We start from the raw sequence: 27992 nt of genomic DNA, 5'->3' as shown, positions 1-27992 counted from the left end.
GGTGTGAATTTTTTAAAGTTTATTTATTTTGAGAGAGAGAGAGAGAGAGAGGGAGAGAGAGAGAGAGAAAGCATGTGAGTGAGCGGGGGAGGGGCAGAGAGAGAGAGAGAGAGTGAGAATCCCAAGCAGGCTCAACGATGTCAGTGAGAAGCCCAATGCAGGACTCAAACCCATGAACCATGAGATCATGACCTGAACCAAGATCAAGAGTCCGATGCTTAACCAACTGAGGCACCAGGTACCCCTTTATGGTGTGAATTTTAATTCTCTAAATTAACTCTACATGGGATTGCATGCTCTATTGGTAAGTACTTTAATTATTATTAGTCTCTTATTAAACTAAAATGTGCCTCTTACCTTCCTTGTAGCCCCAGTTGCTCCAGAAATCACATCTGTGGAGTATTTCAACAGTCTGTTATATATCAGTTGGACATATGGAGACGACACAACTGACCTCTCCCATTCTAGAATGTTACACTGGATGGTTGTTGCAGAAGGAAAGAAGAAAATTAAAAAGAGTGTATGTTTTTTTGAATCCCAATATCGGGCATCTGAACGTTTATTTACATGAACTCTTGAAAACCATTAAGCAAACACTTATTGAAACATTAAACAAATGGTTTATGCCAGTTGGCACTGTTTTGGGCTCCGGAGAAGGGACAGTAAAAAAAATTAAATTCCTCCTTTCAGAGAGTTTACCTTTTAATCTTTAATAGTGATATCTAATAGTTAAAACTACTCATCCTTTACATTGAAAGTTATGATTTGAGGTTTTTATTCAGGATGTCAAACATTTTCAAGAAAACCACAGTTAATATGTTTTGATATTTTCTCCATATATCACCAATGCCTAAATATTTGGGTACATTGGAAATACTGATTTTTCTCCTGTTTTATTACACTTTTGACATGGCGTTAGGGTACAGACTAAACTACTGTAAAAAAAAAAACAAAGAGCATAGCTCGAAGAAAATTAAAGCTTGTTTCTCTCATGCTAGCATAGAACTGTCAGAGCACCTCTGCTGTAAAGGATCAATCATCCAGGGGTCCAGATTCTTTCTGTCTTGTTGTTTCTTCTAGAACTGTGTAGTCTTCATTTGCATAGCTGAACCTTATCATCATTATATCCATATTCTAGCATGCGGGGAGAGGAAAGGAGAAGATATGGAGGCCCAGCACTTACAGAGTGTAGACAGGATTATAAGCTGCCCATATGACTTCCATTTATGATCCATTGGTTAGAAGTAGATAGCATGGTTCCCTCTAGCTATAGAGGAAACTAGGAAATGTAGTCTTTAGTTAAGAAACCAGGTGGCTATAGATATGACTAGGTGTCTTCTGAGCTTCTCAGCTAGGGCTGAGTTATATACATATCAGCAGACACCTAGCAGTTGCCTTTTCTAAACTTTTCTGTGAATAAGAAGAAAAGTATCAGAGTAGTACCTATTCTAGAGGATTAATTGCAAAAATGTCCTGATATTTATTGTGCACGTGTAGAGCTACCTTGCATTTGGTTCAGTTGAGGAATTCATATCATTTTCAAAGGAAATAAAGTATCCGTAGGGTTGTAATCAACTGTAGAAAGCAGCACAGAATGGAGAGAATGCCTACCATAGCCCTGTAGTTGTTTGGAGTGGTATTCTAGTTCAAGTTCATTAGAAGTTTAAACCTTCAATCTTGATGGATCTTTCAGGTAACACGCAATGTCATGACTGCGATTCTCAGTCTGCCTCCAGGAGATATCTACAACCTCTCAGTAACCGCTTGCACTGAAAGAGGAAGTAATACCTCCATGCTCCGCCTTGTCAAGCTAGGTAAGAAAAATATACCTGGGGGTGTTTGTGAAAATAGTCATGCCCAGAGAACTAGCGTTTGCATCTCTTGATTTGTCATGGTCTTTTCAATTCGATGAAATAACAGAAAAATGTTCACTCTCTTTCATAAGTGCAACATAAACATGTATGTTCAACTTAAATGTTTATGTATTTTTGAGAGACAGAGAATGAGCAGGAGAGGGGCAGAGAGAGAGAGAGGAGGGCAGAAGATCCAAAGCAGGCTCTGTGCTTATAGCAGAGATCCTGACGCATGGCTCCAACTCATGAACTGTGAGATTATGACCTGAGCTTAAGTCGGACACTTAACCGACTGAGCCACCCAGGCGCCCTCGTTCAACTTAATATAGGTTTCTGTGAATGGAATATTTGCTATTCTGGGAGTCAGGAGTATTCCCCATCCTTAGTGAGATTAGAGAAACGAAGAAGTTTTAGGAATTTAGAAAAGGAAAAGCCTTAGAGATTATCTAGTGCAGTGCTTTCAACCCCTATTAGACACCATTCCTTTCTCATGTAAGTATTATGTGATGCCCTTTTTAATATCTCAGATTGAGACTTATAGATAAAATAACCCACATACTGATTTTCAAAGTTGATATAATGTCCTAACTATAGTGTAAAACCAAGGTAAAAGAAAAAATTATAACAAAATCATATGGATTCCCTGTGTATTTGTTCAGATACAGTGCTTCTGTAAGTCATAATGGAATTGTCTAATGACTACACATAATTAAAATGAAAAAGTTGAAGTTTACAAGCAGTAAAGGAATCAGTAGTTCTTCCATGCACGTATAAAAGGAAATAAAGGAGTGAATAAATAACTGAGCAAGCGTAAGTACAAGTGGACCCTTGAATAAAAGTTAGAATTAGGATAAGTAGTAAGAGACTACATGTATTTGCATGTGATGAGAGAAAGAGGAAAATAACCTTAATTAAAGTAAAGAGAACATGCCAAGAAAAATAATAGGCTGTGGATGAGGGGAAATGAGGAAAGTGTGATATTCTTGCAAATGAGTTGGAAATGATTGTGTAGTGTAGTGTCAAAATAATTATTTATATTATGAAATACAACCAGGAAGTGACACTATTTAGCACAAAACACATCTTCTACATTCAACAGTTTTCCACATAGTGAGGTATACATTTAGTTTCTGATACATAAAGGGACCTCAGGGATAATAGTCTATAATCAGCAGCAGGCAAGAGAATGGATTGGCAAAAAGTTGTGGGGTAGTGTCAGTGTAAGAGGGGCCACCTAGAAATGAATGCACTTCAATGTGTGATTTTCACAGCAGAGATCTCCTTTTTATATTTTGAAAATTAACAGTATAGAGAATGGCAATATTGAAAATAAGAATATTTTCAAAACACTTAATGCAACTTACTGACATCCTGTTTCATATGTCTGCTAATTTATAGTCTGTATCTAAGTCTGTTCCTGAGAGTGTCAAATTGTCACTCTCACCACATATGTTTATAGGTGTAGCTGTAGGTAAAGACTGATCCAGGGTGTTTTATTAGCAGCTTACACAAACACCCGGAGTACCATTGCTGGTAGGGATGTAGCTTTAGAAAACTCGTAGCAAATCCCAAACAAAACAAAACAAAACAAAACAAAACACAGTCTTTCCTTAGTTTCCCCAGTAGTTGCTTTTCTCTATAATTCAGTGCATAAAACACTCAGTCTTAAATCTTTTTGTCTTCTATTGGCCATGGCAAAAATTAAATCCTCACACTGACACCCTTTAAAATTAGGGTTGTCCGGGTGGTGCAGTTGGTTAAGTATCTGACTTCAGCTCGGGTCATGATCTCATGGTTTGAACATCGGGCTCTGTGCTGACAGCTGGGAGCCTGGAGCCTGCTTCGGATTCTGTGTCTCCCTCTCTGTCTGCCCCTCTCCCACTCACACTCTGTCTGTCTGTCTGTCTCTCTCTCTCTCTCTCAAAAATAAATAAACATTAACAAATTTTTAAATAAATAAATAAAATTAAATAGGTAGCTGGAGATACATAACATATTAAATAGAAACTATTGGCAGAAAAAGTAAATTATTGAGTAATTTGTAAATAACACCTTAATTCCATTTAGGTATTTTTCTTAATGACAACTTTCTTCTAAATTATTTTACTCAACTTCCGGAAAATCTTTTCTAACATTATTATGTGATAAAGTACTTGCAATTACGTTTATAGTGGATTTATTCTGGTATGACTTTACAAACATATGTGGGATGTGGGACTTGGGACAGTTTTTCTGTTTGGAGCTTTCTTGATCATTGCAGAACATCTAGCATTTCTGCTTCCTGCCTACAGAAGCCCAGTTAACAACCTTCCTGGTGGCTATTAAAAACATGCCTACAAATTTACAAACACCTTCCCATTGAGAACCACGAGTTCAATTTCATTCACTGCAGGCAATCTGCTCTTCTTCCCCAACGGTCTGTACTTCAACTCTAGGAATGTGGAGATCACCAGCTTCCAACGTTGTGTGATCTTTCTATAAAAAAAAATTGCCTGCCTATCACTTGCAACTGCTATCTCTGATTTTGTCCTTCGTGGATATAAAAATCCATTCAAAACTCATTTCCAGGTAACTGGAATTGCTTAAAGATTATGCTCACATTCCCCATGCCTTTCTTTTCCCCAGCTTTATGATTACAGGAGGCTGTGTTTCTTGGGTCCTAGCTGCTTTCTCTAACTCATTTGGTTTGTTCAGAGGTGAGTCTTACCAAAGCAGCAATTAAATTAGGGAGCCTATCGAGAGCCTCACTGTTGCCATAATGTGACATTATGGTTGATATATGATCAGGAGTATGAGTTAAAGTCCTGAGCTGGTACAATTATACTCACACTACACAGGCATATGAGTAAAAATCATGATAGTTCCCAGCCCAAATTTATCATGAGGTTTTGAGGTTCCATAACTTCCTGTTAGCAGGCAGGACTACTTAAACCAGTGTAGAAAGGTCCTTTAAACTTTTCAAGAAGGGAAGGCCAGTTTCCATAAAAATTATTTCTTAAAATCAATAAGGTTTTCCTTTTTATGATCTAAATATCAGACAAAATACTGCTTCTACATCGTTGCTCTCTGAAAACAAGATAATCTGTATATAATGTGCCTGAACTCGGCCTTTTTCCCCCTGAAAACTAAATAATTTCACTTGTCATCCATTTGTCTAGAAGTCTATTTTCTATTCCACTCATCACACTATTGTTTTTTGGTTCTTTCAATTTTCCATAACACATATGGCCTTGCCTACTGTAGGTGCTCAATAGATATTTATTGAACCGAACTGCAACCACAGACCTCAAAGTTGAATACATTCTACCAAATTTTATCTTTCAAAGAAGTAAAATAACATTTTGCTTTAGTAATAACTGATTGCAGTTATCTTATTTCATAGAACTTTCATTCTAGTCATTTTATGTTCCTTTATAGCATTCATTCGGTGTCCATAGAAGTCATATGAATTCTACTTTACAGAAACCTGCAACTCTGGCACACAGATTTTTAAGGCTAGTGTGAATCAGAACGATGTTGTTAAAGCTAGGACCAAAACTGGTTTGGCTAACCCTGAGGTCGGTTTCTCTGTGATAAAAGCCTCTTTGCAATGGCTCTACTTGGTATCATGGAGGACAGGATCTACATCTATGGGAAGAAACCAGGCTATGATTGAGTCCAGTATAATATAAAGTAATCCAGGATGGTATGTGCAAGGGTAGAGAGCCTCAAAGCAATTGCCAAAGATTCTCAAATATTATGTCACCGATCAGCATCCACAAGAAGACATCTACCAACAGTGGTACTGTTTGCAGGGCATTGAGCCCATCATCCTATTAAGAATTGTAGGTTGTCAGCAGTTTCACGGTACCATGGGGGTATGTGATGACAGTTCCCTTTGGCAGTCTATACAAATGTGAATCAAATCTGCGCTAAGAAATGTCATTTTACAAGAACTTACTGGTCTACTTGCAACTGTGGCTTCAACCAGCAACCAGTCATAACTTCTGGTCTTGGTGAATCCACTTGAAACTCTGGGCCAACTTCAAGAGAATTGGGTAAGTTTATACCAGATAAGCAACCATTCAAAAAAGAAAGAAAGGGAAAGAAATAGGGATGAGAAGGGTTGGGCCTATCACAAAATAGCTCTATGGTAGTAGAATATCCATTCATGAATTCATTCAACGAATACATACTGAGAACCTTCTAAGAATTGCCCAGATGCCAGACTACTTGTAATAATGAACTCGAAGGGTTCAGTTTCTGTTCACAAGGAGCTTAGGATCTGCCGAAGGGGGAGATGGTAAGAAGTGCTGTGTACCACATTAAAACAGGGTAGTGTGGGACAGTGTATAAGCAGCAAACCTTTCTCTGAGGAAGCAATGATGAGAGATATGAATCACAAGAAAGGATCTGCCATGAAAAGTTTGGGAAAGGGTATGCAAAGCAGAAGGAATAGGCAGAGACCAAATTATACAGGATTTTTAAGAAGATGGAGTTGAGATTTTATTTTGAGTGTAATAAGAGAGAATTTAAAGAATTAAAAATAAACAATCTGACATATTTAAAATAATCCCTCTGGTTGCTCAAGGGAGGAAGGATTGTTGGGTTACCAGTGAAGATAGGGAGACCGATTAAGGCACCATGTGCCCTAACTTTAAAAATAACATTCCCGTTTCGGTTTTCTTCTTCAATATTACTTTGGCTATTCAGGGTCTTTTGTGGTTCCATACAAATTTTAGGATTGCTTATTCTAGTTTCAAGAAGAATGCTGGTGAAAGTTTGATTGGGATTGCATTGAATGTGTAGATTGCCTTGGGTAGTATGGACATTTTAACAATATTTATTCTTCCAATCCATGAACATGGAATGTTTTTCTATTTATTTATATCTTCTTCAATTTCTTTCTTTTTTTTTTTTTAAATTTTTTTTCAACGTTTATTTATTTTTGGGACAGAGAGAGACAGAGCATGAATGGGGGAGGGGCAGAGAGAGAGGGAGACACAGAATTGGAAACAGGCTCCAGGCTCTGAGCCATCAGCCCAGAGCCTGACGCGGGGCTCGAACTCCCGGACCGCGAGATCGTGACCTGGCTGAAGTCGGACGCTTACCGACTGCGCCACCCAGGCGCCCCTTCAATTTCTTTCATAAGTGTTCTATAGTTTTCAGCATACAGATCTTTTACATCTTTGGTTAGGTTTATTCCTAGGTATTCTATGATTCTTGGTGCAATTGTGAATGGGACCAGTTTCTTTATTTGCCTTTCTGTTGCTTCATTATTAGTGTATAAGAATGCAACTGATTTCTGTACATTAATTTTGTATCCTGCAACCTTGTTGAATTCACGTATCAGTTCTAGCAGACTTTTGGTGGAGTCTGTCGGGTTTTCCATGTATAATATCATGTCATCTGCAAAAAGTGAAAGCTTGACTTCATCTTTGCCAATTTTGATGCCTTTGATTTCCTTTTGTTGTCTGATTGCTGATGCTAGAACTTCCAACACTATGTTAAGCAACAGAGGTGAGACTGGATAAAGAATTTGTGGTTTATATATGCAATGGAATACTACTTGGCAATGAGAAAGAATGAAAAATGGCTTTTTGTAGCAATGTGGATGGAACTGGAGAGTGTTATGCTAAGTGAAATAAGTCATACAGAGAAAGACAGATACCATATGTTTTCACTCTTATGTGGATCCTGAGAAACTTAACAGAAGACCATGGGCGAGGGGAAGGGGGAGAAAAAAAGTTACAGAGAGGGAAAGATGCAAACCATAAGAGATTCTTAGAAACTGAGAATAAACTGAGGGTTGATGGTGGGTGGGATGGAGGGGAAAGTGGGTGATGGGCATTGAGGAGGGTACCTGTTGGGATGAGCACTGGGTGTTTTATGGAAACCAATTTGACAATAAATTTCATATTAAAAATATAGCATTCTAATTCGGGGCGCCTGGGTGACTCGGTTAAGTGTCTGACTTCGACTCAGGTCTTGATCTCACAGTTCGTGAGTTCGAGCTCCATATCAGGCTCTGTGCTGACAGCTCAGAGCCTGGAACCTGCTTTGGATTCTGTATCTCCCTCTTTCTCTGCCCCTCCCTCACTCATGCTCTATCTCTCAAAAATAAATAAACGTGAAAAAAATAAAAAATAACATTCTAATTCAGTAAGTTCCATTGGAAATGAGGGCAACTTTTAGCTAAGTGGTAATAATGGAGATGAAGACAAATGGACAGAATTTAGGAGTTATTTTGGAGGTTGTGTCCATAGAACTTGCTTGTGGGGTGAAAATAGGAAATAAGAGAAAGGGAAATTAAAATTAACTCCTAGGCTTTACTCTTAAGCAACTAGGCTGGATGGTGGTACAATTCACTGAGACTGACACAACTAGAAAAACTAGAAAAGGAGTGACTTTGGGATAGGGTGAGAATCAAAGATTCTTCTCTGGACTAAAAAAAAACCAAAACCAAACTGAGAGGTCATCCAAATACAGTTGTCAAATAAAATGATTCTTGTTATGTGTCTGAATATCAGCAGCGAATTCTGGGCTAGAAATATAAATTTTGCAGTGTCTAGATGAGATCACTAACTAGTAAGCAGAAATAGAGAAGAACCACTTCCAGCACTTGGACACTGAGCAGAGAGACTGGGAAGGTATAGCCAACGAGGTCAGAGAAAACCAAAAACAGAATGTATACACCATCACTGTCAAACTTCTGCAGTATCCTGACCACAGCTGTGTTCAGACAGGTTCAAGATAAGGAATCAGGTAACTTCAGTGCCAGGAGAGGTTTGGAGGTAATTGAATGAAATGTCCTCATCTGAGCAAGCTGCAACCTAGAGAAATTTGACTTCACACGTTGTTGAGTCTGAGTCAAGAAACAGTGATTTGGCACTTTTTGTCCATCTGCTGTTTATGTTTTCCTGGATTTGGAGTGTATTTTTTTTTTCTATAAACTTCTTTTTTCAGTGAAAAACTCCTAATAGAGAAGGAAGGAATTTCACACCCACTGTGTGGTTTTCTCTCTTCCTCTTTTGGAGTTTGGGTATTAATAACATTGGCTTGATTTTCTTAATCTCAGTCATGAAAAACTTTATATAGATTAGAAACCTTTAAACATAGTTTGGCTATGGATAAGAAAGAATCAATATATTTTCAGGTGTTAGGAATTTGGGGCATATTACAATCTCTCGGTCATAAAATTTCAGTGATTACAAATAATTATTTCTATTTTGATGAAATGTAATTTCTTACTTAAGAAAAACCCAGCTATTATACAGTACTGCCCTTCATGATCTCATGCTCAGTTGAGAACATTTGTTTATTCTTATGTTGAAATCATTGAGTTAACAGTTTGGGAAATGGTTGCTTGGATATATGCAGCCCTTATTTTTGGTAAGAAGTGAGTGAAATGCTGTGAGTCGGAGCCTACTGAAGTCTAATGTACCTCTCTCTATCCTCCCGTGCCCTTTTCTTGGATCATGTCCTGGTAAGTGACTACCTTGTTACCCCTCTCACCCCCCACCAAAAAGAAATGAGCTTAATAAGATCTAAATGTGAATAAATTGTGTTAATGTAGCACAGAGAAAAGGAAAGATGGATGGATGAATGAATGTATGGAAGGGAAGAGGAAAGTGAAATAAGAAAGAAAATATGCATATCCATTCTATCTCTCATCTATCTATCTATCTATCCATCTGTCCATCCATCCGTCCACCCATCTATATTGACTGCCAGTCAGAAAAAAAACTAATAAATTAATTAAGCTACTATGCTTTGAAAAGTAATTTATTCTAGAGGCACCTGGGTGGCTCAGTCAGTTAGGCATCTGACTTCGGCTCAGATCACAATCTCATGGTTGACGAGTTCGAACCCCGCATTGGGCTCTGTGCTGACATCTCCGAGCCTGGAGCCTGCTTCGGATTCTGTGTGTCTCTCTCTCCCTCTGCGCTTCCCCCGCTCATTCTCTGTCTCTGTTTCAAAGATACACATTTAAAAAATTAATTTATTCTATCAATCAACACATATTTATTTAGCATTTACTATGTGTTACATACTAATCTAGGTGCTCAGAATACAGAAACGAACAAGACTGACAAAAATTTCTACCCTCATTCTACTGGAGAAAAAGAGACAATAAACACGAATATAAGGACGTCAGATGCTGTGGAGGAAAATGAGGCAAAGAAAGAAGCACAATGAGAAGCAGAGTGCAATTTTTGTAGGCGGTGGCATAAGTTAAGCTTCACTGTGAAGGTGATATTTCAGTAAAAACCTGAAGGAGGTAAAGGAGTGAGCCAAACAGATAACTGGGAGATTTTGTAGGCATAGGCAACTGCAGGTGCAAAGCTCCAGAAGCAGTGGTATACCTGGAAGTTCAAGAAAAGATCAGGAAGGTAGTGTGGCTGAAGTGGAAGGAACAAGAGAGAGAGAGAGCAGTAGAAAAGAGGATAGAGAAGTAACAAAGGAGCAGATCATGTGGAGTCGTTGAAAAGACATTTCACACCAAGTGAGATGATATTCCAGTAGATGGTTCAAGCTAAGGAGTCTAATGACCTGACAAGTTTCACAAGATCACTTTGGTAAGAATAGTGTTCAGGGATCAAGGTAAAACAGGAAACCAGGTAGATAAGATGACCTTACATCCCAGTTACCACACATAATACCAGTTTACACTGCTATAGATCAGTTAAAGACTAGTCATCCTCGTTTGCAATTCTTTTCTTCCCTAAAAGTATTCCACTTTGGACATATTTGATAAATTACACAGTCACCTTAGAGTTAGGAGACTACTGCATCTACCCAAATACGAGATTATACTTGCCTGTGCCAGGGTGGTTGCCATGAAGGTGATGAGCCGTGAGCAGATTCAAAATTTATCTTGAAGATGCCAAGATCTTGGGCCTGAGCAGTTGGAAGGACAGAGGTGCTATTTATTGAGTTGGGGAAGATCATGGGAGAGGCAGATTTGGGTGAAAGATCAGAAGCTCAGATTTGGATGCATCCACATTTGAAGGTACCTGTTAAATATTAAGGAACAGATGCTGAGTAGGCAATTAGATAAAAGAGCTTGGATTCTGGGAGATTTAAGGATTGGGGGTATAAGTTTGAGGGTCAGGAAACAGACTTGATGAAGTTATCAGGGAGTGAATGAAGAAGAAAGCATGCTATCCAAGGACTGAGCCCTGGCACTCCAATGTTAAGAAATGGAAATGGTGTGGGGCGCCTGGGTGGCGCAGTCGGTTAAGCGTCCGACTTCAGCCAGGTCACGATCTCGCGGTCCGTGGGTTCGAGCCCCGCGTCGGGCTCTGGGCTGATGGCTCAGAGCCTGGAGCCTGTTTCCGATTCTGTGTCTCCCTCTCTCTCTGCCCCTCCCCCGTTCATGCTCTGTCTCTCTCTGTCCCAAAAATAAAAATAAAACGTTGGAAAAAAAAAAAAAAAAAGAAATGGAAATGGTGTGAGGGAACCAGCAAAAGAGCCAGAGAAGGAGTGGCCAGTAAAGGACAAAGGAGCACAGAAAAGTGTGATGTCCAAAGAACCAAGCGAAGAAAGTACTTGATTGATCAGCTTACACCTGCTGGTAAGTCAAGTAAGATGTGGAGTGAGAATTGGCAACCCAGGAGTTATTGGTGATTCAGAAAGGAGGCATTTGGGTGGAATAGTGAGGGAAAATTATGCTACTAAAAGTAATTCAAGAGAGGGCGCCTGGGTGGCTCAGTCGGTTAAGCTTCCACCCAAGTCATGATCTCACGGTTCATGAGTTCAAACCCCACATCGGGCTCTGCACTGACAGTGGGGAGCCTGCTTGGGATTCTCTCTCTCCACTCTCTCTCCCCCTGCCCTGCTCTCCTTCTCTCTCTCTCTCAAAATAAATAAACTTTTCTTTTAAAAAAGTAATTCAAGAGAGAATAAAAGAAAAAAGGAAGACAGCTGGAATAACAAAACTTTTGAGAAGTGTGATTATAAAGAGGACAGAAAATGAGCAGGAGCTGAGGATAAAAGAAGCCAAGAGTTTTTATTTGTTTGGTTGGATTTGTTTTGTCTTTCTTTCTATTTTTTTAAGTGGGTGGAAACAGCTTTTCAACGGCTAATCAAAATGATTCAACAGAAAAGGGAAAATTGATGGTGCAGGATAGTTTAGAAGGTGACGCTCATTAAAATGATGTTCCTTGCTTGGGCCAGAGGAGACAGGACCCCGGGGTGCCAGCAGAGGGGGTGGCTTTAGACGGAGTGAATCTGTAGTAAGGAAGAGTGACAGAGCATAAGGCCACCAGTAGAGTAGGCCCGTCGGGTGAGAGCGATGATGGAAGCTTGTGGGAGATTTCTCCTACTGACTTCTTACAAGCGTGTTCTTTAGGTTTTCAGAGGACTATGATTGCCCTGCTCCCCTTCTTGTATGGCCCTACGTGGCCAGCAGCCTTCATGTATGGTCCTACATGGCCAGCAGCCTCATGCCAGCATTAGCTTCTGGGTTGGAATGCCAGGCATGTCATGTTCCGTGGCTCCGTTCCTAGTCCTGAGGCTAACTGATGCCTCTTCTCAATCTCTCTCTCTCCCATTTCTCACTGTGGTCTCCTGAGTTTCACTGCCATTTCCAGCTGCCCACAGCCAAGCCACACAAAAAGGACATCCTTTTAAGGAAGTCCTTAAAAGCACTTCCCCTGCACCCCATGACGTGGACTGATAGGGCAGCAACTATGATGTAGTGATCTCAACGTATAAGCAACTGCCCATTGTGGAAAAGTTGCCCTTTGGGGAAAGAGGAACTTTTCAGAAAGCCCTATCATCCTCAGTTATATGGAAATAGATGGCAAACACCCACGTTTTCAGGGAGGAATCCAGGTGTAGAAGGACCCTTAACTAGGTGTGCAGAGGTCTGGATCCCAGTTGTTTTTTTTTATTTTTATTTTTTTAACATTTATTTATTTTTGAGAGAGAGAGACAGAGCATGATCGGGGAGGGGCAGAAAGAGACACAGACAGAATCTGAAGCAGGGTCTGGGTTCTGAGCTGTCAGCACAGAGCCCGATGCAGGGCTCAAACCCATGAACCATGAGATCAGGCCTGAGCCAAAGTCTGACACTCAACCGACTGAGCCATCCAGGCGCCCCTGGATCCTAGTTCTTGTTCTCACAGACAAGTTGTGTTACCATAGAAAAGTGGGTTAAGCCCTCTGGATTTCAGTTGCCTCATCTACAAAGTGAGGGTCTGGACGAAATAATCTTTAATATTCCTTCCAGTTTTAAAGTTCATACCTGAGTTCAGAATAAAGGCAACAAGGCTAATGATACAATGAGGGTAGTGATCCTTTTCTAAGAATTTGGTGAAAATAACTCTTAACTAAATAAAAATGCTAAGTAAAAAAATAAAATCATATTCTTGGAACCAAAAAAAAAAAAAAAAAAAAAAGAGGAAGTTAGATGTACTGTTTTGAAACTAAGTAAAGTTAAATGAAAGCTTTCTTTGAAAAATTCTGCTAATCGTTAGAAGTTAGTTGAGCTGGGAAAACCATAGAAACACCCAGTGACTCACAGAAGGGGATGTCACACTTGCTATCATTAAGCCATAAAGAATTTATTTAAAATGTAATGGAAATCATGGGTATTTCTCATTCCTGAGAAAATTGTGTGTTTTCGATATGGAAATGGCCTAATTATAATGTAATATTTGCCTGAATTTTAAAAAATATTTCCCAATGTTGTTTTTAACTTTGCTCATTATTTATTAAAAGAATCTCCCTGGGGCGCCTGGGTGGCTCAGTGGCTTAAGCGCCTGACTTCGGCTCAGGTCATGATCTCGTGAGTTCGAGCCCCACCTCGGGCTCTGTGCTGACAGCTCGGAGCCAGGAGCCTGCTTTGGATTCTGTGTCTCCATCTCCCTCTGCCCCCCCCCCCACCCCCGCCGCTCATACTCTTTTTTCTCAAAAATAAATAAACACTAAAAAAAATTTTTTTTTAAAGAACGTCCCTAAATTGACAAGAGAATAGGCTTAGTAAACTTCAGCTCTAACACAAGTTTCTGTTGTTTAATATAAATCTTCATCTTCTTAATTTCATTGCATATCAGTCTGAACTCATTATGAATAATTTCTCTACCACTTTGCTTTTTCTTTCGAATATTTCTTTCTGTTGCGGATGTTGTTTTTGACCACATTGGACATACTTTATGTGGCTGACACTGTTCAAGTCCCAGGTGTTTTCTCTGACCAAGTTGAATATAAGTTACACGGCTTACACTGCCGAAGGAGGAACTGCCTGCCTTGAGGGAAATAAAAATAGATGTAAAAGACATACAATAATATAGATGTTGAACCGTTCTTTGTTATCTGAAGAGGATACCAGCAAATTGCTGTCACTGATACCGAGGATTGAAAATCGATTTTGTCATATTGACCGTTTTTTTACAATGTGTTTTGGTTGAATTCCTCTTATCACCAATGTCACACATTTGTAAAATTAATGGGCCCTCACGGATATAATCTTGGCCTCATTAGCATCATTCTTTCGGCAGCTAAACCAATGGGTCACATTAAAATAAGAAACAATGTCATAATTGTCAGGAAAAGATGGTTTTTAGGCAATAAATACATTCTATTCTTCTCCAACTCTAACTATTACACCTGACTCCTTCTGGAATTTCCTAGGAAAGGAAGAAATTTGCTTCCAGAACAAAGAATAAGAATCAGGCACTAGCTCATACTTTACTCAAGGTCACCTTCACTCCCCTGAGATCCTAGGGAACAGCTTGAGCCTCTCATAATCCAATCTAAATTAAATGGTAGAGGTAGCCTTACAGCTTTCCTTTCTGCCCATGTTCTGCGCATTGTATTTAATTTCCTTATAAAATTAGGTTGGATTCCCCACTCAAATAGGACAGGCACTGAAAAGGAGAGAAGAGAAGGGAAGAAGAGGGCCAGACAGTTGAGTATAACATCAGCAACGCTAGAAAGCTGTTCAAAAATATTTTAAAGCAAACAATTCTGTATCTCTACCTTATTTTGTAAAAATAGTACATCTGTCTCCTTTGCCCATATCCACAGTCTCACAACAAACATCGTGGACTCTGAAATGATTTTAAACAAAAGGAAATCTGACATTATGAAGCAAGGGAATTTTGAAGGAGTTGAGATTTCAAATGTCACTTTGGAAAGTAGACAGTGATAGTAGCCAGGGGGATTTCTATAGCTAATATCTACGTGGCTCTTTATATTATATAAAGAGTTTTTGTGTCCATCGTCTTAAAGCTCATTGACTCTTCATAAAATCATTGAGGTCTCTCTATCCCTCCCTTTTATAAGCTAGACTATATTTGAGATTTTGAATAGTAAGAGACTATTCATTTGCTAGAGCTCCATAGCAAAATATCACAGATCGGGTGGCTTAATCAATAGACATTTATTTTCTCACAGTTCTGGAGGCTAAAAGTCCAAGAAGAAGATATCAGCAGGTTTGGTTTCTCTGAGACCCTTCTCCTGGGCTTCCAGGTGACCGCCTTCCAGCTATGTCCTCACATGGTTTCTTCTCTGAACCCATTCATCTTTGGTGTCTCTTTGCCCAAATTTCCTCTTCTTATAAGAACACCAGTCAAACTGGATTAGCGCCCACCCTAAGGGCATCACTTCAATTTACCTGTTGAAAGGCCCTATCTCCAAATACATTCACATTTTTGAGGTGCTGGGGCTTAGGTCTACAACATAGGAATGTGAGTGAACACAATTTAGCCCATAACACAGATCAATCAAAAGGCGTTTGCATGTCATCGTATTCCCTATCACATGAAATTGCCTGGACAGTATTTAGCCACCACTCCCTTTTGGTCTCATGCCCAAGGATGGGAAACAGAAATCATCTAAGTCATGCTAGGCTATGGAGTTTAGCTGACCTTGCCTTCTTATGAGAGGAGATAGACAGCAAAAGGGGGGCCTCTCTAAGCAGCTTCTGCCAAGAATTTCCACACTTCTGCTCTACCAAGCAAGAAGGAATGCTCTAACCCCATCCTGTACAATTGAAATATAATGAGAGCCATATATGTAATTTTAAATTTTCTAGTGGCCACGTTACAAAATACTAAGAAGAGATAGGTGAAATTGAGTTTAATATGTCTATTTAACCAAATATATCCAAAGTAGTATCACTCTAATATGTAATTGATATAAAGAAATATAAATGAGATATTTTTATTCTTATTTTGTACTAAGTCTTCAAAATTCAGTCTGTCACTCTTATAGCACCTCTCAATTTAGACTAGCCATATTTCAAATAGTCAGTAGCTGTATGTGGCTAATAGCTACTACTTTGAACAATACAATTCTAACATTTAATACATTTCCTGGGGCAGATGTTGTCTTGTGTAGTGAAATTTAATTAGAATCCCTTCTCAACCCAATTACACCTCCACTTATGAAATATTGCAGTAATTTTCTTTGTTTGGAATAGCTGAGTGAAATTTCTCCCCAAAACAGCTAAAGAAATATACCTATCACAAAAATCCTAAACAGTCCTCAAACAGGTGATTTGTGTATGTTATTCATTGACCTACAGAGCTAATATGCATATATCTTTCAGAAAAGAATACTGAGATAATGGGTGCAGTGACTTTGGAATCATCTCTTGCCCCTGCATAACACCTGAAAGGAAAAATTTGTTTTGTGGCTGGCCAAAGGAAAGGAAAAATTTGTTCTGTGGCCTTTGGAGATTTACCTGAGGATCCAACTTATCACCTAGATTCACATTTTTTAGCCAGACCCAAAGAAACCTCTACTCCATTATTAAAGTCATAATCTTTGGACCACTGAGGACACTTACAATTCATGGCAATCTTTGACTCTGCCACTGAAAGCTGGTAATTTTAGCAACACAATCACTGTAAAAAGGCAGAGGACATCAAAATTCAACCCCAATGTGTCTGATCTTGCCTGATGCTTAAATCTTAACAGCTCTGATTGATGAATCTTGACCTGTGGTTTAAATCAGTCAATAGATAAGATTTATTGAGCAATTTCAGGTGACTAGTTCAAGGTGAAGACAAAAATAATTTATAACACATGGTATTTGCTCTCAAAGAATCAAATGGGACCTAGTAGAATCGGGACTTTACTCACGTAGATCAAATAGGGTAACAGAAGGTCAGAGAAGGGATAGATCATCAAAAGACAGAGTGAACAGGTAAGGCTTCAGGAAGAAAGGAAGACGTTTTCCTGATCTTAGGATGATCCAAATAGAAGGAAAAGTACATTGAAGGGAAATACATGAGTTGAGTAAGAGTACTGCTTGTATGGTAGTCAGTGAGAAAATTGGCCCTACCAAAGGAAACATTTCTGGGTAGGAAGGATGGTGATGAAGCTGGATGGGTAAATGTGGCTGATGTAAGTAGGATCTTCAAAATTTGGCACGTTTGATGTGATGCAGTAGACATTGATCACAATAGATTATTATGCAGATAGGATTTAACATGAGCAAAGTGGTATTTTAGGTGATTTATGCCTTCATTGACAAATAAGAAAGAACTGATTAAAAGCAGGAAAAAGAATTAAAGGTCTGTCGTGTTGATTGATAAAGTGTGATGACAAAAGCTTGAACGTGCAATATAATAAAAAGAATAGATAAAAGGAAGAGATGACAAGAATTATTTGAAGATATGCTATCAGGGACTGAGAAACCAGAGGAGAGCCTCGTCAATTGAGAGAATGGTGTTGCTCGTCAGAGTATCAGTGGTTGGAAAGCAGATTGATTTCGGGAAGGTGGAAGACTCAAGGTCTATTTTGACCCTATGGAGGTTAAGGCAATAGTGAAGTATTTGAGTAAGCAAGGATGATAGGTGATTGGAAATACACGTGTAAAAAGTTGGATCTGGAAATTGAGACGTGGGCGGTATTCTTGTTGGATAGCTAAACTGATTTTTTTCTACCCATCAGGGGAAAACAAAAACAAAAACAAAAACAAAAACAAAAACAAAAAACAAGACATAATGTTCTAGGGAACCTAATCAGTTTAAGAGGCACTCTGAGGAGAAATTCTGTCTTGTGGATTTTGAAAAGAGACATAACCAAGGTTCAGCCCAAAAATCATCCATCTCTGCCCCCAGACAGCCCTCACTTTTCTCCAAAGATTCAAGTTCTATGAGAGTCAGAGGACCTATTCTCTGACTCATACCTACTGGCAGTGACAGTTATAAAGGATGTGAGAAGTGGAAGCTGACCGCTATGTTTCATCAAATGGACAATTCATTGCAAATGAGAAAGGGGTCCTGACATCTGTTGTGAATCAAACCTGCCCAAGACTAACCCCCTCCCTTTCCTTCTTCAGCTCTTCTGCCTAACCTCGTCAATTGGCTCTAGAAAGAAAAATGCTTCTTTTTAGTTGCACACAAATTTAAGTTGTCTGGGCTAAACCATGAGAAGAATGGTTCTGACATACTTCCTGGTTCTGAATAGGGCCATGAGGATGGTATTCTAGAACGAAGGTCTAAACCTTCCCCCACAAAGATAATGTATATGTCAAAGGAGTGAAATGGCCTTCAAGAGCTTCTTCAAGCACTACTAAAAGCCAGGAGCTAGAGGACAGACTTGGGGGCATGGGACAAATAATAAAAAGAAATCCAAGTAACGAGCAAACAGTTTGGGTCGTTGTCTAACAGGGACATGCAGGTGGTCGGAGTATGATGTTTCATGAACCTAACAGCAAGATATGTGATATGTCAAACAAGCAATGTCAAGGAGGTCTGACAGGGGGTAACAGGGACTCTGTCATAAGCACTGGGGTTCAGGCATAGCACTTTGCGTACTGGAGGAATTCAAGGGAAAGACAACACCCAAATGATAGGGCACGGAGAGGAGAGTAGGAGAGACTCAAGAATGGGGGATCAAGACAGCAAGATCACTTCCTAAAACTGAGGAACAGGCAGGGGTTTGGTCTCAAGCCAACAAATCCAGTGACTCAGTTACTGGAAATGAGGATGAAGGGGCATAGTTTCCTTGACTAATGGATTAATTTATTGATCAAGATGAAGTGTCTAAAAGAGTTAGGTAAAGAAATCAGCCCTCTAACATTTTAGTAACCCTCCAGTCCCCTTCCATAATCCTTTTCTTTAAAAAAAAAAATCATATGTACTTAACTCTACCCCTCTTAATTTCTACTACATTTTCAAGAAGCCATTCTTCTGACAAAATGATTCCAGATAGTCTCCAGCAGGTTTTTGGCTAAGTACCAGACTGAATGTCTGCATTAGAAGGCAGCAAACCACTTTCATTTTTCTCAGCCATTGAAGTGCAGATTTTTGTGTCTCCTACAGAAAGTCTGTATTATCAGGGCAGTGCTAGCTCCAATGCAGATGACATAAAAACTATTAATAGATTATGTATATAATAAAGCTGAAGTAGAAAACAGAAGTGCTCCAAAAAGAGAACTATAATGAAAGGGGGAGGAAAAGGCCAAATCCCCTGCCTTCTAAGTTAGGTGACCACTGTCTTTGTGAAAGGACATATTTCAAAAGCAATATAAAATTTTGATGGTGCTCTCAACTGCCTGTATTTGGTTTTTGTTTTTGTTTTTGGCCTATTTTTATCCTGCCAATTAGTGAAAGAAGAAAGAATATATTAAATTAAAATAAAATTTTAAAACTCTATCTTTGCTCAGAACCAGCTCCTCCAAAATCACTCTTTGCCGTGAATAAAACCCAGACTTCAGTGACTTTGCTGTGGGTGGAAGAGGGAGTAGCTGATTTCTTTGAAGTCTTTTGTCAACAAGTTGGCTCTAGTCAAGAAACCAAACTCCAGGTACAGTACATTTTGATTTTTCTTTTCTGAGTTGATTTTGATTAAGGCTAATTATCTGAATGAAGTCAAGTCCTTTATTTGTTTAAACTATAGAAAATGAAAATTGTTCATTTGCGCTTTTGTGTTTCAGTGATAGAAATTAACAGTGTGCTTAGAATAAGCCTAAAATGTAAGAACCAATTTGCCAAATCGCGAAGTTTATTTTTCTCTTTGCATTAGCTTTTGTCCCTAGTTTTTAGTTACCCTGGGTCCTGAGGACTTAAAAGGGTTCATTTTTCCTATCGCCATTAAATCGACCAAAGGTATAGACACTGCCATATAAAATATAATTTAACAAATATGAACTGATTGCCAGTTACGTGAAAGGCACTATATGTGATACAAATGGTAGAATCAATACTGGCCTTTAAATTTTTTTTTCATGTAGTTATGGATATTGCGTCAGTCTAGAAATAATTAAAGTAAAACTCAAGTGCCATAGAGAGGTCCATTCTACTTAGAGAATTTAAAGAAGGGACTATTTCTAGTCAGTAAGGAGGACAATTTCGCTTGGGAAAATGAAGGCTGAGAGAGGTGATTGTGAAGGCTTTAGAATCACAAACAGCAGGTAGAATGACTCCTGAGTTATTCACCAGGTCCAAAGGAAGGGAAGGAGGGAGATGAACCGGGAGCTCCCAGGGCAACAAAGCCACAAGAAAACAATTTTTTACAGTCAGACGTGGAAGGAAAAGGTCAAGTGTGTGAAGGATGTCACAAAATGCAGGGGAGAGACTAATTCTGTGACCATGAATAATTGATGCTTTTTAAATAATGCAGTTCATGAGATTGAAAAGAAGAAAGGATTTCTGGGAGTGGGAATCTTTTCATACAGAATGTTAAGATAATTTGCTTTGATTTCTTTCCCCTTTTGATACTCTCTTCTACAAACTTATCTCTTTTTGATCTATACTGAACAGCTAATCTCTTTTTCTATTCAAAGAATCCTTTTTGGAAATAACTGCTTTGTCAGTAGTGGATTTTCTTCTCTGCGGCTATAGTAACATCTTTCCTCAAGAAAACAATGGTTATGTAGCTGCTTATTACAATTGAGCTTTTCCTTAGAATCATTCTTTTATAGGACAATAAAAGAGGTGGGATTGGAAATAAGTGCTGATGGCTGTCATCTCTTTAGGCAGGAGTGTTTCAGATCCCTGTTTTGAAAAAGATTGTTATGCTGGCTCATCTTTTTATATTGTACTGTGGTACTTGTCACTGGTCCAACCACTGGCCCAACAAATTAACAATCTGTTCTACTCAAGAATAAGTTAATATCAAATGTTTTTGAGAACTCAAAGTTGCTATGCCTTTGGTGGCTGCTGTTTAAAAGCTGAGAATGCAGACAAAGGGGGTAATGTCTTTAGTAGAAGACCAACAACCCAAAACAAATATATCATAGAAAATAAACACAAAAGATTCTTTTTTAAAAACATTTTTTAATGTTTATTTAGTTTTGAGAGAGACAGAAAGAGAGAGAGAGAGAGAGCAGGGGAGGGGCAGAGAGAGAGGGAGACGCAGAATCCGAAGCAGGCTCTGGGCTCCCAGCTGTCAGCCCAGAGCCTGACGTGGGGCTCGAACCCATGAATCGTGAGATCATGACCTGAGCCGAAGCCAGACACTTAACCACCTGAGCCGCTCAGGCGCCCCAAAAGATTCTTAAACATAGGAAAAGATGATCAAGTTCATTTATGGTAAAAGAAATGCAAAATAAATCTACAATGAGGTACAATTTCCACCAATATGATTGGAAAAACTCAGAGTTTGCGGACACATTGGATTGGAAAGAGTAAATGGGAACAGGTGTTGTCCCACATTGACAGTGGCAGGATAACATGGAACATGTCTGCAGAAGACAGTATGTCAATAGCTTTCCAAATGAAAACTACACAACTTTTTGACCCAGCACTCAACTGTTGGGAACATGAGTATACATATATGTATGCACATTCACACATCTACACACATGCAGGTTTTGTGTATGAAGGTGTATGCGTACACATGCATACACACATACATATATTGAGTGTGTGTACGTATATGTTTGTTCCCATAATGTAAAATTATGTTCACTGTGGCATTGTTTGTAATCGCAAAAAATCAGGGACAGTGTAAACATTCCTCAGTAGGGGACTGGTTAAATAAAGTGAATTCTACAAAGCCCTTGAGAAGAATAAAACAGCTTTACCTGTGCTGACATGGGCAAAGCACCGAAATATACTGATAATCAAGGTAAAGAGTAAGCAGCATGATGTGTGAACTACATTATCACTTTTGTTTAGCTGTATCTTATGTTTTTACCTCCATAAAATATAGATGGGAAAGAAAAAAAAAAAACATGCCTGACAACAACGGCTCCATCTGTGGAAGAGAACTCGGTAGATAAGAAGTAGTGAAATAAGGAAGCTTATTTTTCATTGCTATCCTTTCGCATCTTTTAATTTCTTTACTGTTTATATATTACCCACTCGGCTCTGAAAAATAGTTTAAAAAACAAAGCAGGTGGAGATAATATAACATTGATCTTATGTTCTGCATCTCCAGGAACCGATTTCTGTTTCCTCTCACGTTGTGACCATCTCCAGCCTCCTTCCTGCCACTGCCTACAACTGTAGTGTCACCAGCTTCAGCCACGACAGCCCCAGTGTCCCCACATTCATAGCTGTCTCAACAATGGGTAATTCCTGGCATTCGTGAAATCTGGTGTCTTTGAAAGTTTTATCTTTGTATTATTTTTTTTAAGTTTATTTATTTATTTTGAAAGAGAGAGCTAGAGTGCACAAGCAGGAGAGGGGCAGAGAGGAGGAGAGACAGAATCCCAGGCAGGCTCTACGCCATCAGCACAGAGCCTGATGCGGGGCTCGAACTCACAAACTGTGAGATCATGACCTCAGCTGAGATCAAGTTTGACGCTTAACAGACTGTGCCACCCAGGCACCCCCAGAAGTTTTATCTTTTTAGATTTTCCTTACATTTTCTTTTCAAATATATGTACTCTGTACTTCTAATAGATCCATGCTCCACTGAAACATTCCAGGCTGTGGGGTCAGGGAGCACGTACCTGCCCTTACCAGCTATGTGATTTAGGGAAAGATATTTACTATCTCTGAGCCTCTGTGTTTTCATCTGCAAAAGTGGAATCATAATATGTGTACCTTGTTGAGCTGTTTTGAAGCCTAGAAATGAAACACGTAAAGCTTTGCACACGTAGTGTGAGTGATAGCTGCCACCATCAACTCCTCCATCGTCATCCTCCTGTCCAGCAGTGGTCACAGTGCCCTGATCGATTAGGGCTCATCTGTTGTCCCTCGGCCCTTAGCCGTCACTGACCATGCGGTGACAATGCTAAATTACTGGGTCAGAGCAGGCGAGTTTCCAATGAAGCCAAACTATAAGTAGGGAAATTAGAAATTAATGAAAGGTCTGGAATAAGGGAGTTTTCCTTTTCCCCTTCTGAGTTCTATTAAATGTGTTGCTCCCCTGTTTGTCGGAGTCTGATTCTGCAACCTGAGACCTTCAATGAAACCTCCTGTAATACAACCTTTCACTGTCACAAGATCCCTTTACTGGGTTCATTTTCATTTCTGTAGCATTCATCATATAGTTGTTTGTTTTCTGTTTTGAATTTTTATTTTTCCAGAAAAGAGGACAAAAGTGGACCTGAAAAGTATATTAATGGTCTGTCACTTCTGTCTCCTTTCCACCATTCTGTGTCTCTTCATGCTTACTATTCCCTGTCATTGCTAACAGAATATAGCAGAAACAGGTGACACATTTAAGCTTATTTACAAGTAAGGAAAACGAGACCCAGAGAGACAGATAAAATAGCTTCTCCACATGACAGTTAGTAGTCAAATGAACCTGAAAAAGGTCTCCTGACCATGAGTCTAATGTTCTTTGTGTTCAGTTACTCTGCCTGTAAACAGGAATCAAACTGGCCCAAATGGGAAGTGGCAAATACACAAAGGTTTATGGATTGAATGTGGTGGCCGATTGTGTGATTTTATGATCAATGCTGAGGATGATAGCAGTCTTTCCTCTTGGGTCCACCGTAACGAATTTCATAAAAACATGTGACACGTAGTCCCCATTTGTTAATATCTGGCTCTTCCCTGTAGTGTGATGAACTAGGCAACGCGCAGTGCCATAGCAGCCCTTATATAAAGTATATGCGAGGGACACAGCCCCTGTTCTTAAGGGCCCCAAGACTTAATAATCAGTTTCATCTCTAGAGTTGTGCAGATGGGAAACCTCTCAACATATGGCTACCGATCATCAGAATGCCTGCTTCTAGTGATGTGTTAAGTGTTGCAGCAGATGGTAGCTTGCTAATGCCTTTTTCATATACGTTATTAGTTGCGAGTGCAATATACAGTTGTGCTTTCTGCCTTTAACGTCATAGGCATAACGCGAAAACCTGCCCCTCTCCAAGCTTCTGAAAATGCGAAGCAATAATAACGCGTGATGATGACCTCTAGATATTTTGATTTTCAAAAGAATTTAAATGACGGTACAGGCACTCTTCACAGTTTATAATTTCCCTTTGTAAGAACATTCTGAACAGAAGCTTTGGAGATGGACTCAATTCCTCTAGGTACCTGAACACCGCTTATCAAACTGCTTTGCTAGATTATATTTGACCAGGAGGAGGCCATTGTCGGCTTGGAGAAACACCATTGTTGCTCTTGTTTTCAACATCATAAGTTCCATGGTGTTAAAAATCAATGGAAAATGACGAGTGGTTCTGTTAGCTTTGTGTAATGGAAGTTTGTAATGAAAATGCATGGCTTTTCTCTTTAGTGACAGAGATGAACCCCAACGTGGTGGTCATCTCCGTGCTGGCCATCCTCAGCACGCTGTTAATTGGACTGCTGCTCGTGACCCTTATAATTCTTAGGAAAAAACACCTGCAGATGGCAAGGTAAGTTAAGTTTGGTTAATCTTTTACCCACGGCCTTTAAAGTATTTTAATTTATCATACGTGTATACTTTTGCAGACCTAAATTTTATTAGCGATAAGTTTCATTTCAGTTTTCAGTGTCTATTGTGTGTGTTTTCTAGGTAGACTTTTATTTTATTTTTTTTTTTAATTTTTTTTCAACGTTTATTTATTTTTGGGACAGAGAGAGACAGAGCATGAACGGGGGACGGGCAGAGAGAGAGGGAGACACAGAATCGGAAACAGGCTCCAGGCTCCGAGCCATCAGCCCAGAGCCTGATGCGGGGCTCGAACTCACGGACCGCGAGATCGTGACCTGGCTGAAGTCGGACGCTCAACCGACTGCGCCACCCAGGCGCCCCTCTAGGTAGACTTTTAAATTTAGTTTAGAAAACATTATGATGGGGGCACCTGGGTGGCTTAGTCAGTTGAGCATCTGACTCTTGATTTCAGCTCAGGTCATGATCTCATGGTTCATGGGTTGGAGCCCCACGTCAGGCTCTGCACTGACAACGCAGAACCTGCTTGGGATTCTCTCTCCCCCTCTCTCTCTGCCCCTCCCCCTCTTGCTCTGTCTTTCAAAATAAATAAATAGACATTAAAAGATAATAATAATACTAACAAGAAAACATCACAGTGGAAATGGCAAAGCAAAGGATTGTTTATACAAATCCAGATCTCCTACTCTCAATCTTGTCATTTTAAGAAACCCATACAAAGGGATCTGTTAAGGACGTTTGGATATTTTCGAACGTATTTTGGAGTCAAATAAAGATCTATGGCTACTTAGTATGATTAATGAAAGGAGTTAATATATGGAGAGACCACAAGAAAGAAAAACGTCCCTCTCTTCATCAATTCTGCCAAAACTGTCTTAGAAAACATTTGCAGAGTCTATGATCAGGTCCATTCGAGGCCCCCTCTCAGTTTTGTTCCTACTACTCAGACTTGGAGGCAGTTTTCATTTTTCTTGCAGCCGAAAAAGACTTTTGATTTATGACTTTGGTGATTCCCTATTCCTTTGACCACTGATGCGTTTCTTATCAGAGCACATTCTCAAGTACTTTCGGTGGTCCCCTATATTATCAGAACAATCCATCAATTCTCTTAAAAACTGTTGTTTAGTTGAGTACTACGGGGTTTGGGAAATTTGATTCAAATTTATATTTACCCATTGGGAGCCTGCTGAACTGCCAATCAACATCCTTTTTCTTTCTCAGAATTCTATCATTTACATTCATAGCTAAATGTATCCATCCAATAATGATTTAATCGGTGTCTTATATGGCACAATTAAATAAAAATCAGACATCTAAGTTGTCCGCTAAGCACTTAGAATATAGGTGGCGATATGTACCTAAATAAATATATTTGGGGCTCCTGGGTGGCTGAGTCAGTTAAGCATCTGACTCCTGCTCAGGTCATGATCTCAGGGTTCATGAATTCGAACACTGCATCGGGCTCTGTGTTGACAGCTTGGAGCCTGGAGCCTGCTTCAGATTCTGTGTCTCTCTCTCACTCTCTGCCCCTTTCCCACTTGCACTCTCTCTCTCTCTCAAAAATAAAATAAACATTAAAAAAATTTTTAAGAAAACAAATAAATAAATGTATTTAAAGGTATAAACTGACCTGCCCCAGAAAGGAGATAAAAATGAGCTTCTATTAATGTAGAGAAAAGAGATTAGTCTAAATATAAATATCAAACTTTTTTAATGTTGTCATTTAAAAAAATCTTAGAAGGATAGGGAAGAAGGTGGTACCACATTGTGGCTAGAGTAGAGAGCTCTAAAATTACACTCCTTGGGATCAAATCTTAATTTGCAATCTATGTCACCTTGTGCAGTTCAGTGAAATTTCATTTATTCATTAACAAATATTAATGGACACCTGCTATGTGTCAGACTCTCCAGATGCTTGGGAAAACAGATGAGAATTTCTGCCTTCATGGAGCTCATATTCTAGTGGAGGAGGTAGATAATAAGTAATATCAATAAAAGTAAAAAGATTACATGGCATGTGAGCAGACAATAAGAGAAAAATAATAGAGCAGAGTAAGGGAAATTAGCAGTACAGGCATAAGGAATATGTGTAGAAGATCTCTGGGAGGTGGGTGAGTCTCACTGAAAGGATATTTGAGAAACAATTTGAAGGATATGCGGGAGTTAGCCATGTGTTTTCTAGAGGAAGAGTAGAGGAAAGAGCCAGTGCAAAGGTCCTGAGGCAGGAACATATTCAGAGAGTAGTAGGAAGGTTCGTGCAGCTAAAGCAGAGGAAATGAAGGAAGGTTTAGCAGGAGATGATGTCAGATCACGTAGAGCTTTGTAAGCCATTGTGAAGACTTATACTTTTATCCTGAGTAAAGGACAGACTTATGCTTTTATTCTGAGTTCAGGACTTGGGGCAGAAGAGCTGCCTTACATTAGAAAACAATCTGTATTGAGGGGCACCTGGGTGACTCTGTTGGTTAAGCGTCCGACTTTGCCTCAGGTCATGATCTCACGGTTCGTGGGTTCAAGCCCCGCAGCAGGCTTTGTGCTGACACCTCAGAGCCTGGAGCCTGCTTCAGATTCTGTGTCTCCCTCTCTCTCTGCCCTCCCCTACTCGTGCTCTGTTTCTCTCTGTCTCTTAAAAATGAGTAAATGTTAAAAAAAATTTTTTTTAAGAAAACAGTCTGTTGAGACAAAAGCAGGCATATTAACTGGGGGATCTATTCCAGTAATCCAGGCAAGAGATGGTAATAGTTTAGTCCAGGATAGCAGCAATAAAGGTAGGAAGAAATGATCAGATTCTGGATGTATTTTGAAAACAGAGTCATTAGCTAAGGGGATTGGCTAACAAATTGCACGTGAAATGGAAATGAATAAGGGTCAAAGATGACTCCAAGGTTTTTGGTCCTAGCAACTGGAAAGGATGGAGTCACCACCAACTGAAATGGGATTCCAGATGAGGATTTCAGAGTTGGAGGAACATCAAGACTTTGGTTTTGGAAATGTTACATTTAAGATGATTTCAAGTGCAGGTGTGGAGTGGGAGTTGAACACAAAGGTCTGGTGTTCAGGAGCGAAGTCTGGATTAAGGATATGACTTTGGGAGTTGCTAGCATATAAACAGTATTAAAGCTATATAAAGCTGGATGAAATTGTCATTTACTGGAGGGAGTGCGTGTAAATTAGAGAAGAGGGTCCTGGATTAAGCACCAGAACAATCTAATATCAAGATTTTCAGGGAAGAATAAAAAGATAGGAGCAAAGGAGACTGGTAAGAGGCACCCAGGGGAGTACAAGAAAAGCTAAGAGATTACGTGGCCTGCAAGCAAGGGAAAGAATGTATTTCAAGAAGATACGGGAATAGCCCCTAGGTGAGTGGATGGTTAGGAGCAATAATGCAATCATTGGGAAGCATGCAACAAACGTTAGCTC

At 39.4% G+C, this 27992-nt stretch overlaps 1 protein-coding gene across 2 annotated transcripts in view; it reads left to right on the top strand.

The window, feature by feature from the left end:
* Window positions 1-27992, top strand: part of PTPRO (protein tyrosine phosphatase receptor type O) — a 241280-nt gene that overhangs the window by 171199 nt on the left and 42089 nt on the right. For both annotated transcript variants that reach the window (XM_040488820.1, XM_040488819.1), the window contains exons 11-15: window positions 369-520; window positions 1694-1814; window positions 19462-19601; window positions 22179-22311; window positions 24435-24555. In XM_040488820.1, coding sequence (XP_040344754.1) covers window positions 369-520; window positions 1694-1814; window positions 19462-19601; window positions 22179-22311; window positions 24435-24555 — 667 coding nt within the window. The remainder of the gene's footprint in view (window positions 1-368; window positions 521-1693; window positions 1815-19461; window positions 19602-22178; window positions 22312-24434; window positions 24556-27992) is intronic.

This window comes from Herpailurus yagouaroundi, unplaced genomic scaffold (assembly GCF_014898765.1).
Source record: "Herpailurus yagouaroundi ecotype Mexico unplaced genomic scaffold, PumYag 166, whole genome shotgun sequence".
NCBI classification, from domain to species: Eukaryota; Metazoa; Chordata; class Mammalia; order Carnivora; family Felidae; genus Herpailurus; species Herpailurus yagouaroundi.
Note: the sequence above shows the minus strand (reverse complement) of the source record. Positions and strands in the feature narration are given on the sequence as shown.